Genomic DNA, 13161 nt, shown 5'->3' on the forward strand with positions numbered 1-13161 from the left:
TGATCAATATGCACCAGAAGAAATTAAATAATGTTCAGTTGAGAATTATATGATAAACGAGACAGAATGTGAACATGATTCTGGTTTTACTTTTCACAGCAAAACTAAATATTTACAGAAAAACAACAAAAAGGCAACAACACATTATTATTATTATTATTATTATTGTTGTTGTTTCATTCACTGGGATACAAAAATAACACTTCAGAGTTCAGATGTTATAATCGTTAAAAACAGAAACAATGTGGAATTAAATATACAGTTAACTTTTCATTATAATGTCATAAGTACAAAACATCAGGGTAAACTCATTTAGCTTTTTAATTTTTATTAAAACAGGTTTTATGAATCATAATATTACAAATGTGTGAAGCTGAAAGTTGGAGTGAAGAAAATAATTAATCCACATCGACAGCATCAGAACTAATATTAATCATAATAATATTTCCAGATCCAAACATTTCAGAATCGAGTCAGAATCGTTCAGGAAAAAAGTCGTCACGTTTTGAATAAAGTTGTAATTTTCTGAAGAAATAGAGTCGAGGATTCGGGGGAAAGTTTTCCTCGTTACAACAATTTGAGTTTTTCTTTATTGTCAGAATCTCAGACTTCGTGACAGCGCGCGCGCCACGTCGCGCACACGCCGCCGCGCCACGCCGCGCGCCACGCCGCCGCGACACGCCGCCGCGACACGCCGCCGCGCCAAACTGAAACATCCGGAGCCGAAGGTCCGTTTCTCTGAAACCGGTTTCTGCGAGGACTCATCGTCTTCATCATCATCGTCATCTTCATCATCATCTTCATCATAACCATCATCTTCATCATCATCATTTAGTCACAACTTCACGACGGCGTCGCGATGTCGAGTTCGACTCTGAACAGAAACGTCAAAACTACATCTACAGGTTTTATTCTCTGTGTGTGAGAGTGTGTGTGTGTGTGTGTCTGTGTGTGTGTGTCAGTGTGTGTGTGTGTGTGTGTCAGTGTGTAGCAGTGTGTAGTATCAGTGTGTGTGTCAGTGTGTGTAGTAGCAGTGTGTAGTATCAGTGTGTGTGTCAGTGTGTAGTATCAGTGTGTGTGTGTCAGTGTGTGTAGTATCAGTGTGTAGTATCAGTGTGTAGCAGTGTGTAGTATCAGTGTGTGTGTCAGTGTGTATCAGTGCGTGTGTGTCAGTGTGTGTAGTAGCAGTGTGTGTAGTCAGTGTGTAGTATCAGTGTGTGTGTCAGTGTGTGTCAGTGTGTCGTCAGGACCGTCTGCAGGTCTTCGGGCAGGGATCTGATGACGGAGTTTATAAAAGTGTCCAGTTTGTCTAAAACTCCGTCTTTCAGCTGCAGCTTCTGCCGTCGAGCTTTAATCTGAAAAACAGTCAGAAACACACTTCCTGGTTTAAACTGTTAATTAGTTTATTATTTAAACGTATTATTAGTGATTAGTACGAGGGCCAGTATTAACGGTCTAAAGAGAAACGAGTAGGCGTTATCCTGAGAGAGGAGCTTGTGAGGAAAGCTCTACAGGTGAACAGAGTATCGGACAGGTGGATGAGTCTGAAGCTGGAAACTGAAGGGCTGATGTTCAGTGTTGTGATTGGTTCTGCCCCACAGGTGGGATGTGAGTTAGAAGAGAAGGAGAAGTTCTGCAGTGAGTTAGATGAAGTGATGCAGAGCGTCCCCACAGGTGAGAGAGTGGTGATTGGTGCAGATTTCAATGGGCATGCAGGTGAAGGGAACAGGTGATGAGAGTGTGACGGGCAGGTTTGGTCTTCAGGACAGGAACGCAGAAGGACAGATGGTGCTAGACTTCGCAAAGAGGATGGAAATGGCTGTAGTGAACACTTTCTTCCAGAAGAGGCAGGAACATAGGGTGACATATAAGAGCGGAGGTGGAAGCACCCAGGTGGAGTACAGGTGGACTACATCTCGTGTAGACTTGTAATCTGAAAGAGACCAGTGACTGTAAAGTAGTGGTAGGGGAGAGTGTAGCCAGACAACACAGGATGGTAGTGTGTAAAATGATGTGAGGAAGACGAAGAGGACAAAGGCAGAGCAGAGGACGAAGTGGTGGAAGCTGAGACAGACTCTGGGTGGTCAGGAAGCGCTCCCAGATGACTGGACCACTACAGCTGATGTGATCAGGGAGACAGGTAGGAGGGTACTCGTGTGTCATCTGGAAAGAGGATAGTGGACAAGGAGACTTGGTGGTGGAACGAGGAAGTACAGGAGTGTATACAGAGAAAGAGGTTAGCTAAGAAGAAGAGGGACACAGAGGACTGAAGAGAGTAGACAGGAGTACAGGGAGATGCAGCGTAAGGTGAAGGTAGAGGTGGCAAAGGCCAAACAAAGAGCATATGAGGACTTGTATGCTAGGTTGGACACTACAGAGGGACAGGTGGATTTGTACAGGTTGGCCAGACAAAGAGATAGAGATGGGAAGGATGTGCAGCAGGTGAGGGTGATTAAAGATAAGGATGGAAATGTATTGACAGGTGCCGGGAGTGTGATGGGAAGATGGAAGGAGTACTTTGAAGAGTTGATGAATGAGGAAAATGAAAGGGAACGAAGAGTAGAAGAGGTGACTGGTGTGGAGCAGGAAGTAGCAAAGATTAGCAAGAGTGAAGTGAGGAGGACGTTGAAGAGGATGAAGAGTGGAAAGGCAGTTGGTCCTGATGACATACCTGTGGAGGTATGGAAGTGTCTGGGAGAGGTGGCAGTAGAGTTTCTGGCTAGTCTGTTTAACAGATCTTGGAGAGTGAGAGGATGCCGAGGAATGGAGAAGAAGTGTACTGGTGCCAGTTTTTAAGAACAAGGGAGATGTGCAGAGCTGTGCAGCTACAGAGGAATAAAGCCGATGATACAGTGAAGCTGTGGGAAAGAGTAGTGGAAGCTAGGCTAAGGGCAGAGGTGAGCATCTGTGAGCAGCAACAGGTTTCATGCCTAGAAAGAGTACAGCAGATGCAGTATTTGCTCTGAGGATGCTGATGGAGAAGTACAGAGAAGGTCATAGGGAGTTGCATTGTGTCGTCATAGATTTAGAGAAAGCGTACGACAGGGTGCCGAGAGAGGAGCTGTGGTATTGTATGAGGAAGTCTGGAGTGGCAGAGAAGTATGTTAGGGTGGTGCAGGACAGGTATGAGAGCTGTAAGACCGTGGTGAGGTGTGCTGTAGGTGTGACAGAGGAGTTCAAGGTGGAGGTGGGTCTGCATCAAGGATCGGCTCTGAGCCCCTTCTTGTTTGCTCTGGTGATGGACAGGCTGACAGATGAGGTTAGACAGGAATCTCCATGGACTGTGATGTTTGGGGATGACATTGTGATTTGTAGTGAGAGCAGGGAGCAGGTGGAGGAAAATCTAGAGAGATGGAGGTCTGCTCTGGAAAACAGAGGAATGAAGCTCAGCCGCAGTAAGACAGAATACAGGTGTGTCAATGAGAGGGACCCAGGTGGGACGGTGAGGTCACAGGGAGCAGAGGTGAAGAAGGTGCAGGACTTTAAGTACTTAGGGTCAACGGTTCAGAGCGACGGAGACTGTGGAGAAGAGGTGAAGAGGCGAGTGCGAGCAGGGTGGAACGGGTGGAGAAAAGCGTCAGGTGTGTTGTGTGATAAAAGAGTCTCAGCAGGAATGAAAGGACAGGTGTTGGAGACGGCGGTGAGACCAGCGATGTTGGACAGCTTAGAGACAGCGGCGCTGAAGGAAAGACAAGAGGCAGAGCTGAAGATGCTGAGGTTCTCTTTGGGAGGGACGAGGACGGACAGGATCAGGAACGAGGACGTCAGAGGGACGAACTCATGTTAGATGTTTCAGAGTCTCAGATTTAGTTTCCAGCTGCGACTCGGATTCACTCACCAGTTTCTCTCTGAGCTTCAGAATCAGGTCGACGATTTCCACCTCAGACTTGTCTTTGGTCCAACTCAACAGGTCCTGGAGAGACCAGAACATCTGGATTATTCAGATGTTTACAGCCCAACAGCTGCTTACTGTCCAACAGCTGTTTGTTTACAGTAAACAGCTGTTTACAGTCCAACAGCTGTTTACAGTCCAACAGCTGTTTACTGTCCAACAGCTGCTTACTGTCCAACAGCTGTTTGTTTACAGTAAACAGCTGTTTACTGTCCAACAGCTGTTTACTGTCCAACAGCTGTTTACAGTCTAACAGCTGTTTACTGTCCAACAGCTGTTTGCAGTCCAACAGCTGTTTGTTTACAGTAAACAGCTGTTTACAGTAAACAGCTGCTTACTGTCCAACAGCTGTTTACAGTAAACAGCTGCTTACTGTCCAACAGCTGTTTAGAGTAAACAGCTGCTTACTGTCCAACAGCTATTTACAGTCTAACAGATGTTTACGGTCTAACAGCTGTTTACAGTAAACAGATGTTTACAGTAAACAAACAGCTGTTTACAGTAAACAAACAGCTGTTTACTGTAAACAGCTGTTGTTTACGGTCCAACAGCTGTCTGATAAACTGACTCACGGCGTCACAGATGACCTCCAGGTGAAGACTCTCCAGTTTCTGAGTCATCTCTTTGTGTCGATGACGAAACCATCCGTCAAAGTTCGGAGACCTGAAGAACTTCCTGTCAAGAGTCAAAACAACAAAAATGCGTTTCTGAACAGAAACAGGAAGAACTCAAAAGGGGAATCGACAATAAAAGACCTTTAAAACATTTTCTGAATGTAAAAACAAACTGAAGACACAAGATGAACATTTGAATGTGTTTTACTCAATGTGACGACTTTATTCTCAGGATGTGTACGTCCTGCAGACACCTGAGCGACTCACCTGTACAGTCCCATCCAATCACCTTTGAGCACTGAGGTGAGCTGAGGCCCGGTGTGATCCAGAGTGGACATGAACTCGTCCTGACTGAAGGGTCGAATCTGAGGAGGAGTCTGAACACACAAACAGAATAAACCAGGTGTCATCCCCACACTGCTGACATCACTGTGAGGTCATCACAGGTGATCCACTTCCTGTTTACCTTCCACGGGGTCACCGATCTCTGCAAAGGCATCAGGCTCGCCATGTACCGCTCCTGACAGACAAGACACAGGGTTAAACTCAATACAGCAGGGTCAGATTTCCTGCTCTGTGATTGGATAAACTGGGTGAGTCATCATACTGTCATCACATGAGGAAGTCAGTTTAACGTTTAAAAATGTAAAAAGATGATTTTTACGAACTAAGAACTGAATTATAAAAAACTTCCCGCTCTTTTTTCATCCATGTTTTACTGTTTCCTGTTTCTACTCGTTTCTTCTTCTTCTGCCTCTTCAGGCACAGACGACTTCCTGTCGGACGTTTTAGGGTCTCACGTGTGGTGATTTATCAAACGCACCAGACTGCACTCACAGTTTGTGTCATTTAAGAAAGTGTTTGCATATGCATTTAGGAGAGGACGGCACAAATAACAGGATGATTTTAGGGCTGAAACTGACAATTATTTTCATTATTGATTAATCTGCTAAATATTATCGAATCATCGTTTATTTGAAAGTAGTGAAAAACACTCATCACACAGTGACGTCCAGTCCAAAACCCAAAGATTTATCATTTTCTATCATATTTATCTTATCATCATCATCATGTTGTGACATCACCGACGGCTGGACAGTCACATGACACATGTATAATGTGAAGCGTTGCATTGTGGGATAACAGAGTTCATGTTGGACTTTCTGTGCGAACGTGTGAATATCTGAAGTCAGATGAAACGGAGGACAGGACGTCACGTATGTAGTAAACAGGGAGAGATGTTGGAGCGATCTGATTGGCTGTTTTCTCACCAGTGGGATGATAAAGCTCTGAGTGAGTTCTAACAGGTGTCTCCTCAAGATGGCGCTCTGAACCTCTGACGGTCTCTTCCTCTGAATCCCCTGAAGACACAAACACGTTTCTATGTTTCTGTGTTTGATGAGAAAACATTTTTAAATCTCTTCATGTTGATGTTTGTTCACCTTCAACAGTCTTTTAATCAGAATCTTGTCTTTGTGCAGAAACGTCTTGTACGCCGTGTAGATACCTGCAGACAGGAAGTCAAGATCTGTCACAATAAAACAGGATTTTATTCCAAAGAAAACAGAGTTATAAAGTCTGCCATGTGACCTGGTTTAGTGTCGAGGGTCTTCAGTTTGGACAGTTTCTTCACCTTCACCTGTTTAGGTAAATCGCCTGAAAGAGATCAGACAGGTTTACAGGTGAGTCATCATTTACTCACTTCAGAACCATCTCGTCGTCTTGTTACCTGCCATCTTCATTTCTCCCAGTCGGACCACGTGAGGCCAGTTCTGAAAAGTCTTAATGAAGAACGGATTGGTGACTCCCAGAACCACGTTAGGCCTGAAGAGGACAGACAGACGGGTGAGACAGGTGGGTTCAGACAGACAGGTGACAGACAGACAGACAGGTGAGTTCAGGTGTACTCACGGGGCCTGGGTCCTGGTGGTGTACTCTCTGAACTCGTTGTCGTGGATGGTGAAATATGGACGGAAGTCACAGCAGAACTTCAGAGGACCGATGGAGCTGAGAGAGGACACACGGTTACCATGGCAACACCACAAACACTGGTCTCTGATTGGCTGCCAGGAGCTCATCGCAGTTTCGTCGACAGCGTTGTAGTTTCCATATAAAGTGTTTGAGCAGCTTTAACGGATGATTTTAACATTTTAACAGTTTTCCTCCAAATCTCGTCAGGATCAATAAGAACTCCTGATCAAAAGCAGTCATGTGACCCTCCTGTGTTATTGATTATCTCCTGATCAACGACGGGTGCCGAGCGGTTCTTCTGGTCTCTAACGACGATCTAAACAAACTGAATAGAAAAACTGTGTGAAGTCTGGCTGATAAAATCAACTCATCACAGTTTCCTGAATCTGAATTTAAAATCCCGACCCGAGTCTTTAACGGGTCCGACCCGAGTCTTTAACGGGTCCGTCCCGAGTCTTTAACGGGTCTGCCTTTAACGGGTCCGTCCCGAGTCTTTAACGGGTCCGACCCGAGTCTTTAACGGGTCCGTCCCGAGTCTTTAACGGGTCTGCCTTTAACGGGTCCGACCCGAGTCTTTAACGGGTCTGTCTTTAACGAGTCCGTCCCGAGTCTTTAACGGATCCGACCCGAGTCTTTAACGGGTCTGTCTTTAACGAGTCCGTCCCGAGTCTTTAACGGATCCGACCCGAGTCTTTAACGGGTCCGACCCGAGTCTTTAACGGGTCCGTCTTTAACGAGTCCGTCCAGAGTCTTTAACGGGTCCGACCCGAGTCTTTAACGGGTCCGTCTTTAACGAGTCCGTCCCGAGTCTTTAACGGATCCGACCCGAGTCTTTAACGGGTCCGTCTTTAACGAGTCCGTCCCGAGTCTTTAACGGGTCTGCCTTTAACGGGTCCGACCCGAGTCTTTAACGGGTCTGTCTTTAACGGGTCTGTCTTTAACGAGTCCGTCCCGAGTCTTTAACGGATCCAACCCGAGTCTTTAACGGGTCTGTCTTTAACGAGTCCGTCCCGAGTCTTTAACGGGTCTGCCTTTAACGGGTCCGTCCCGAGTCTTTAACGAGTCCGTCCCAAGTCTTTAACGGGTCTGCCTTTAACGGGTCCGACCCGAGTCTTTAACGGGTCTGTCTTTAACGAGTCCGTCCCGAGTCTTTAACGGATCCGACCCGAGTCTTTAACGGGTCCGACCCGAGTCTTTAACGGGTCCATCCCGAGTCTTTAACGGATCCGACCCGAGTCTTTAACGGGTCTGTCTTTAACGGGTCTGTCTTTAACGGGTCCGTCCCGAGTCTTTAACGTGTCCGACCCGAGTCTTTAACGGGTCCGACCCGAATCTTTAACGGGTCCGTCCCGAGTCTTTAACGGGTCTGTCTTTAACGGGTCCGACCCGAGTCTTTAACGGGTCCGTCCCAAGTCTTTAACAGGTCTGTCTTTAACGGGTCCGACCCGAGTCTTTAACGGGTCCGTCCCGAGTCTTTAACGTGTCCGACCCGAGTCTTTAACGGATCCGCCCCGAGTCTTTAACGGGTCCGACCCGAGTCTTTAACGGGTCCGCCCCGAGTCTTTAACGGGTCTGTCTTTAACGGGTCCGTCCCGAGTCTTTAACGGGTCCGTCTTTAACGGGTCCGACCCGAGTCTTTAACGGGTCCGTCTTTAACGGGTCCGACCGAGTCTTTAACGGGTCTGTCTTTAACGGGTCTGTCTTTAACGGGTCCGTCCCGAGTCTTTAACGAGTCTGTCCCGAGTCTTTAACGGGTCCGTCCCGAGTCTTTAACGGGTCTGTCTTTAACGGGTCCGACCCGAGTCTTTAACGGGTCCGCCCCGAGTCTTTAACGGGTCCGTCTTTAACGGGTCCGACCCGAGTCTTTAACGGGTTCGACCCGAGTCTTTAACGGGTCCGTCTTTAACGGGTCCGACCCGAGTCTTTAACGGGTCCGTCCCGAGTCTTTAACGGGTCCGCCCCGAGTCTTTAACGGGTCCGCCCCGAGTCTTTAACGGGTTCGACCCGAGTCTTTAACGGGTCCGTCTTTAACGGGTCCGACCCGAGTCTTTAACGGGTCCGACCCGAGTCTTTAACGGATCCGCCCCGAGTCTTTAACGGGTCCGACCCGAGTCTTTAACGGGTCCGCCCCGAGTCTTTAACGGGTCTGTCTTTAACGGGTCCGACCCGAGTCTTTAACGGGTCCGCCCCGAGTCTTTAACGGGTCCGTCTTTAACGGGTCCGACCCGAGTCTTTAACGGGTCCGTCCCAAGTCTTTAACAGGTCTGTCTTTAACGGGTCCGACCCGAGTCTTTAACGGGTCCGTCCCGAGTCTTTAACGTGTCCGACCCGAGTCTTTAACGGATCCGCCCCGAGTCTTTAACGGGTCCGACCCGAGTCTTTAACGGGTCCGCCCCGAGTCTTTAACGGGTCTGTCTTTAACGGGTCCGTCCCGAGTCTTTAACGGGTCCGTCTTTAACGGGTCCGACCCGAGTCTTTAACGGGTCCGTCTTTAACGGGTCCGACCCGAGTCTTTAACGGGTCTGTCTTTAACGGGTCTGTCTTTAACGGGTCCGTCCCGAGTCTTTAACGAGTCTGTCCCGAGTCTTTAACGGGTCCGTCCCGAGTCTTTAACGGGTCTGTCTTTAACGGGTCCGACCCGAGTCTTTAACGGGTCCGCCCCGAGTCTTTAACGGGTCCGTCTTTAACGGGTCCGACCCGAGTCTTTAACGGGTTCGACCCGAGTCTTTAACGGGTCCGTCTTTAACGGGTCCGACCCGAGTCTTTAACGGGTCCGTCCCGAGTCTTTAACGGGTCCGCCCCGAGTCTTTAACGGGTCCGACCCGAGTCTTTAACGGGTCCGACCCGGTCGGCCGGTCTGACGTACGAGAAGGAAATGTTGATTCATTTAGAAAAACGTGAGAACTTTTTGTGATAAAAGCTTTTGGCCTAAAAGTCGAAATGATTCAGTTTTGTGCCAAAGTTCAAATCTTAAGCAGAATACGGAGACGAGTTCTGATTGGCTGCAGTTACCTGACGAGAGCCAGCACCGTCTCCGAGGAGACGGTGGGAGACGGCGCCATGACAACCAGCGGCTCCCCGAGCAACACGAGCTCCCAGAGCATCTGCAGGTGGATCAGGACCGACTGGAAACACCTGAGAGGTCAAAGGTCACGTTTAGAGTTAAGATTATTCACAAATGTTTAATCCGTAATTTCTGACTCATTTTGTCTGAAAAGTGTATTTATTTTGGGTTTATTCTCGTTTTATTCATATATTTAATGATTTCTCTTCTATTTTTCACAAATTTAATACTTTTATTAATATTTATTATTACTCAAATATCATAAACAGACTTAATAATTCTTTGAAAGAAATTCAAACTTTTCTTCTGAAAACAACAAAAAGGCTTTAAAAACTTTATCAGCAGTTTCCATTTGTCGCCTTTTTGCTTTCATTTTTATTTTCGGGTTTTTAAGTCATTAAATTAAGTTTCTGTCGGGTATTTTTTATGAATGTTTGTATTTATTGAAGTTCAGATGAAGTAGTCGTGATCTATAACAATAATAACAGACGGACTTGAAGAGGTCCAGTTCGTGGATGGTGGGCAGCAGAGTCGGAGCCGGCAGGAGGTCCTGAGGAGTCAAAATAAAACTTTATTGTTCTTTCACTCAGTTTGTGTTGTTAATAAAGAGTCTGGTTCTCTTCCTGACCTCTTTAGCAGTCTGTCTGACTGGACTTCCTCCCGGTTTGTCTGTTTTTGAAGGAATCCGGACCTGAAAAATAAAAAAATGAAAAACAAAGTGAACTTAAAGTTTCGACAACAGAAAATAACGCGAGAGGAAACAGAATCAGCTGTTCACACACGAACAAACGTCTTAATCAGGAAAAACTTTTCTTCTCTTACTTCTGCGTTTCAGCGTAACATTTCTTCGAATGTTTTCACAGAAATGTTATTCGAAGGTATAAGTACATCGTGCTGTGTATAACTATAGTATAATGTTGTAACTGATGTATTACTGGACGCTGTCTTGGCACGTCTAGTCTATTAAATACAATACCCATGAGCCTCAGCTGCTGTTGCTATGGAAAAGAAGCCAAAGCTCATCACCATGGTTACTGAACTGATCCAGAATCAGGTTTTATCAGATTTCTACAGAGTTTAAACTTTACTTCAGCTCGCTGTGCGATCACACGACGACAGAATGTGAAGCTCTGCGATTGGCTGTTTGCTGGTGAAATGCACCCTGGGAGTCGTAGTTGACTTCTCTCCTTCAGGTTTTATGTCCTCAGGCTGTGAGACCACGCCCGTCTGCTCACCTGTAAGACCACGCCCCTTTAGTATGTGTGTGACCACGCCCATCCGCTCACCTGTACGACCACGCCCCTTTAGTGTGTGAGACCACGCCCATCCGCTCACCTGTAAGACCACGCCCCTTTAGTATGTGTGTGACCACGCCCGTCTGCTCACCTGTACGACCACGCCCCTTTAGTATGTGTGTGACCACGCCCGTCTGCTCACCTGTAAGACCACGCCCATCACAGGCAGGTTGAGCGTCAGTCCAGGTATGGGTGAAGGCCATTGGTCGATCTCGTTACACACTGTGTGGACGAGAGAAAGACGAGACGTCAGGTGACATTTCAGCAGAGTGATGTCATAATTATTACTGTTCTGATTCGTCCATGGCTGTGACGGAAGCTTGACATCATCACCTGCTTCCATGCAGGGCTCCAGCTTCTCGAAGAACTCGGGAGCAACGATCTGCAGCAGCGAGTGGAACAGGTGAGTGTACGGTAACCTGGATATCAACACCAGAGACTGAAACACAGAGTCACATGACCACACAGCTGTCAGTCAAACTGAACAGGTGTTAGAGCATGAACAGGTGTGAGCAGGTGTGAAGAGGCCTCTGACCTTCTGGAAGTATCCTCTCTTCACAGAGACGTCCTTCACTTGTCTGAAATAGACGTAACCAAAGAAATGGGACGCTTCAGTCTGCGGAGACAAGAGACGCTGATGACGACATCGCGAAGTAAAAACTAATCAGCCAACACACTCCAGACAAACCATCGATCCATCAATAAGCAGCTAATCGATGGATCGATGAGCGGCTAATCGATGGATCGATGAGCTGCCGACGTGTTTCCTCACCTGCAGGGTGACGGGGGCGTCTCTGTTGTAAACGTCCTCTCTGAACCTCGACGCTCTGCGACCGACCGACTGACGTAACCTGAAGCTGAACTGAGTGTCACCGAGGCATCCTGGGAAAGCAAGTAACACATGTGACCTTTGACCTCTGGGTCCTGCCATACGCAGTGTTACACAGTGTTATCAGACGACTTTACCTGAGTAGGAGTCAGGGAAGGACAGGTAGCAGATGCTGGTTTTCTGACAACAAATAAAGAAATATGATCAATAAGTCTATAATCAATTGATTAATTATAAATCTACAAAGTTAACATAAAGGCAATGAAGACAGATACGTTCAATCAAAAATTACCTCCTTCTCAGTGAGTTTCACATCCTGAGGATAAACCAGCTGAAAAACAGAAAGAAACGACTCACACCAGATTCCATTCAGAATTCTGCTAATTTAATCCACCGCTGCTTGTCGCCAGACTGTAAAATGTCACAGCCCCTGAGAATATAATATGATGTTCACTCGGCCAACAAATCTTCATCTCAACAGCAGTTTTGTTACGTAACTAATAATATGATACAGGTAACTTGACAGCTGCAGCCATCAGCAGCATCTTCTAGCTGCCAGCAGTCATGAACAGAAAAGACACACCAAATTCCATTTAAAATTCGGCTAATTTAACGCCTATCTGCCTACTGCCACGGTGTAAACTGTGTGGTATTTTCGGCCGAATGATTCCCGCCGTGTTCATCAAACATGTATTTGATCGGTTTCTGATCTATAACACTGATGATTAACGATGCTAACGATGCTAAGGATGCTAAGGTACCGTCGCTCCGCACCTCTATGGCTTGACCGAGCTCCAGGTCGAAGGTAACGACACACACACACTCTAACCAGGAGCAGAAGCGGGCCCACGGACACCGGCTGTCCCCGCTGTCCGCCGCCTCATGCCGGGGAGAACCGAAGCCGTCAAACGGGTTCATCACGACCGGATCAGAGCTCCGAGACCTCCATCTTTCCTTCGCCGGTCCTCCATCCCAAATACCGTTACCGACACCGAGACGGTGCCGCCTCTGGAGCCCCCTGCTGGAGAAGGACGACACTACATTTGTTACTTATTATTTCTGTTTAATAATAATAATAATAATAATAATAATAATAATGTTAAAAAGAAGAAGAGGAAACATAATGTGATGGATTCAATTATAAAAGCAACATTTCAATCAATAATCTGAAACGTTTTAAAAGATATTTTGTGTCTTTGCTGCTTTTTATCTTCACCAAATATCTGGAATTCAGATGAACATCATGAAGAAACTAAACTAAAAACATCATTTAACTGTATAAGGAAATGCAAAAGAATAACTAAGTGATGAATCTTTATAGAAAAGAATAGCGACTGAAACAGCTTGTTTATTATCTGCATTAAAATAAAGCTGAATCAAACCTGATGCTCAGAGACGTTTCAGACTATATTACATATTCTCTTTAAAAGAGAGAAAACCAAGTAAAGAAAACAGAAAATATCACGTAGCTTAATTATTTATAGCAATTAAAAAAA

The 13161-nt window shown here is 46.4% G+C and overlaps 1 protein-coding gene across 2 annotated transcripts; it reads right to left on the minus strand.

Moving 5' to 3' along the window:
* Nucleotides 1-69: 69 nt before the first annotated feature.
* On the minus strand, nt 70-12678 carry dennd6b (DENN/MADD domain containing 6B). 2 transcript variants are annotated; one of them, XM_044185240.1, is made up of 21 exons: nt 12440-12678; nt 11958-11996; nt 11803-11845; nt 11609-11718; nt 11372-11452; nt 11170-11275; nt 10979-11058; nt 10170-10232; nt 10036-10091; nt 9490-9612; nt 6418-6513; nt 6236-6330; nt 6097-6162; nt 5949-6013; nt 5778-5867; nt 4973-5026; nt 4774-4883; nt 4465-4567; nt 3839-3913; nt 1185-1355; nt 1108-1133 (listed from the first exon to the last, which is right to left on the minus strand). In XM_044185240.1, the coding sequence occupies exons 1-20, from the start codon at nt 12581-12583 to the stop codon at nt 1233-1235; spliced, it is 1722 nt and encodes a 573-aa protein (XP_044041175.1). In that variant the 5' UTR covers nt 12584-12678; the 3' UTR covers nt 1108-1133; nt 1185-1232. The 2 variants fall into 2 exon arrangements, with proteins under 2 accessions (XP_044041174.1, XP_044041175.1); XM_044185239.1 differs by having other exon boundaries at nt 70-1355.
* Between the last annotated feature and the right edge of the window lie 483 nt (nt 12679-13161).

Source organism: Siniperca chuatsi, linkage group LG23 (assembly GCF_020085105.1).
Source record: "Siniperca chuatsi isolate FFG_IHB_CAS linkage group LG23, ASM2008510v1, whole genome shotgun sequence".
Lineage (NCBI taxonomy): Eukaryota > Metazoa > Chordata > Actinopteri > Centrarchiformes > Sinipercidae > Siniperca > Siniperca chuatsi.

Coding starts and splice junctions, on each gene's coding strand:
- dennd6b (XM_044185239.1), bottom strand. CDS start 12,583: ATGAACCCGTTTGACGGCTTCGGTTCTCCCCGGCATGAGGCGGCGGAC. Junction 11,276..11,371: donor AGAGAGGATACTTCCAGAAG/GTCAGAGGCCTC, acceptor TCTGTGTTTCAG/TCTCTGGTGTTGATATCCAG. Junction 5,027..5,777: donor AGAGCTTTATCATCCCACTG/GTGAGAAAACAG, acceptor CTTGTCTGTCAG/GAGCGGTACATGGCGAGCCT.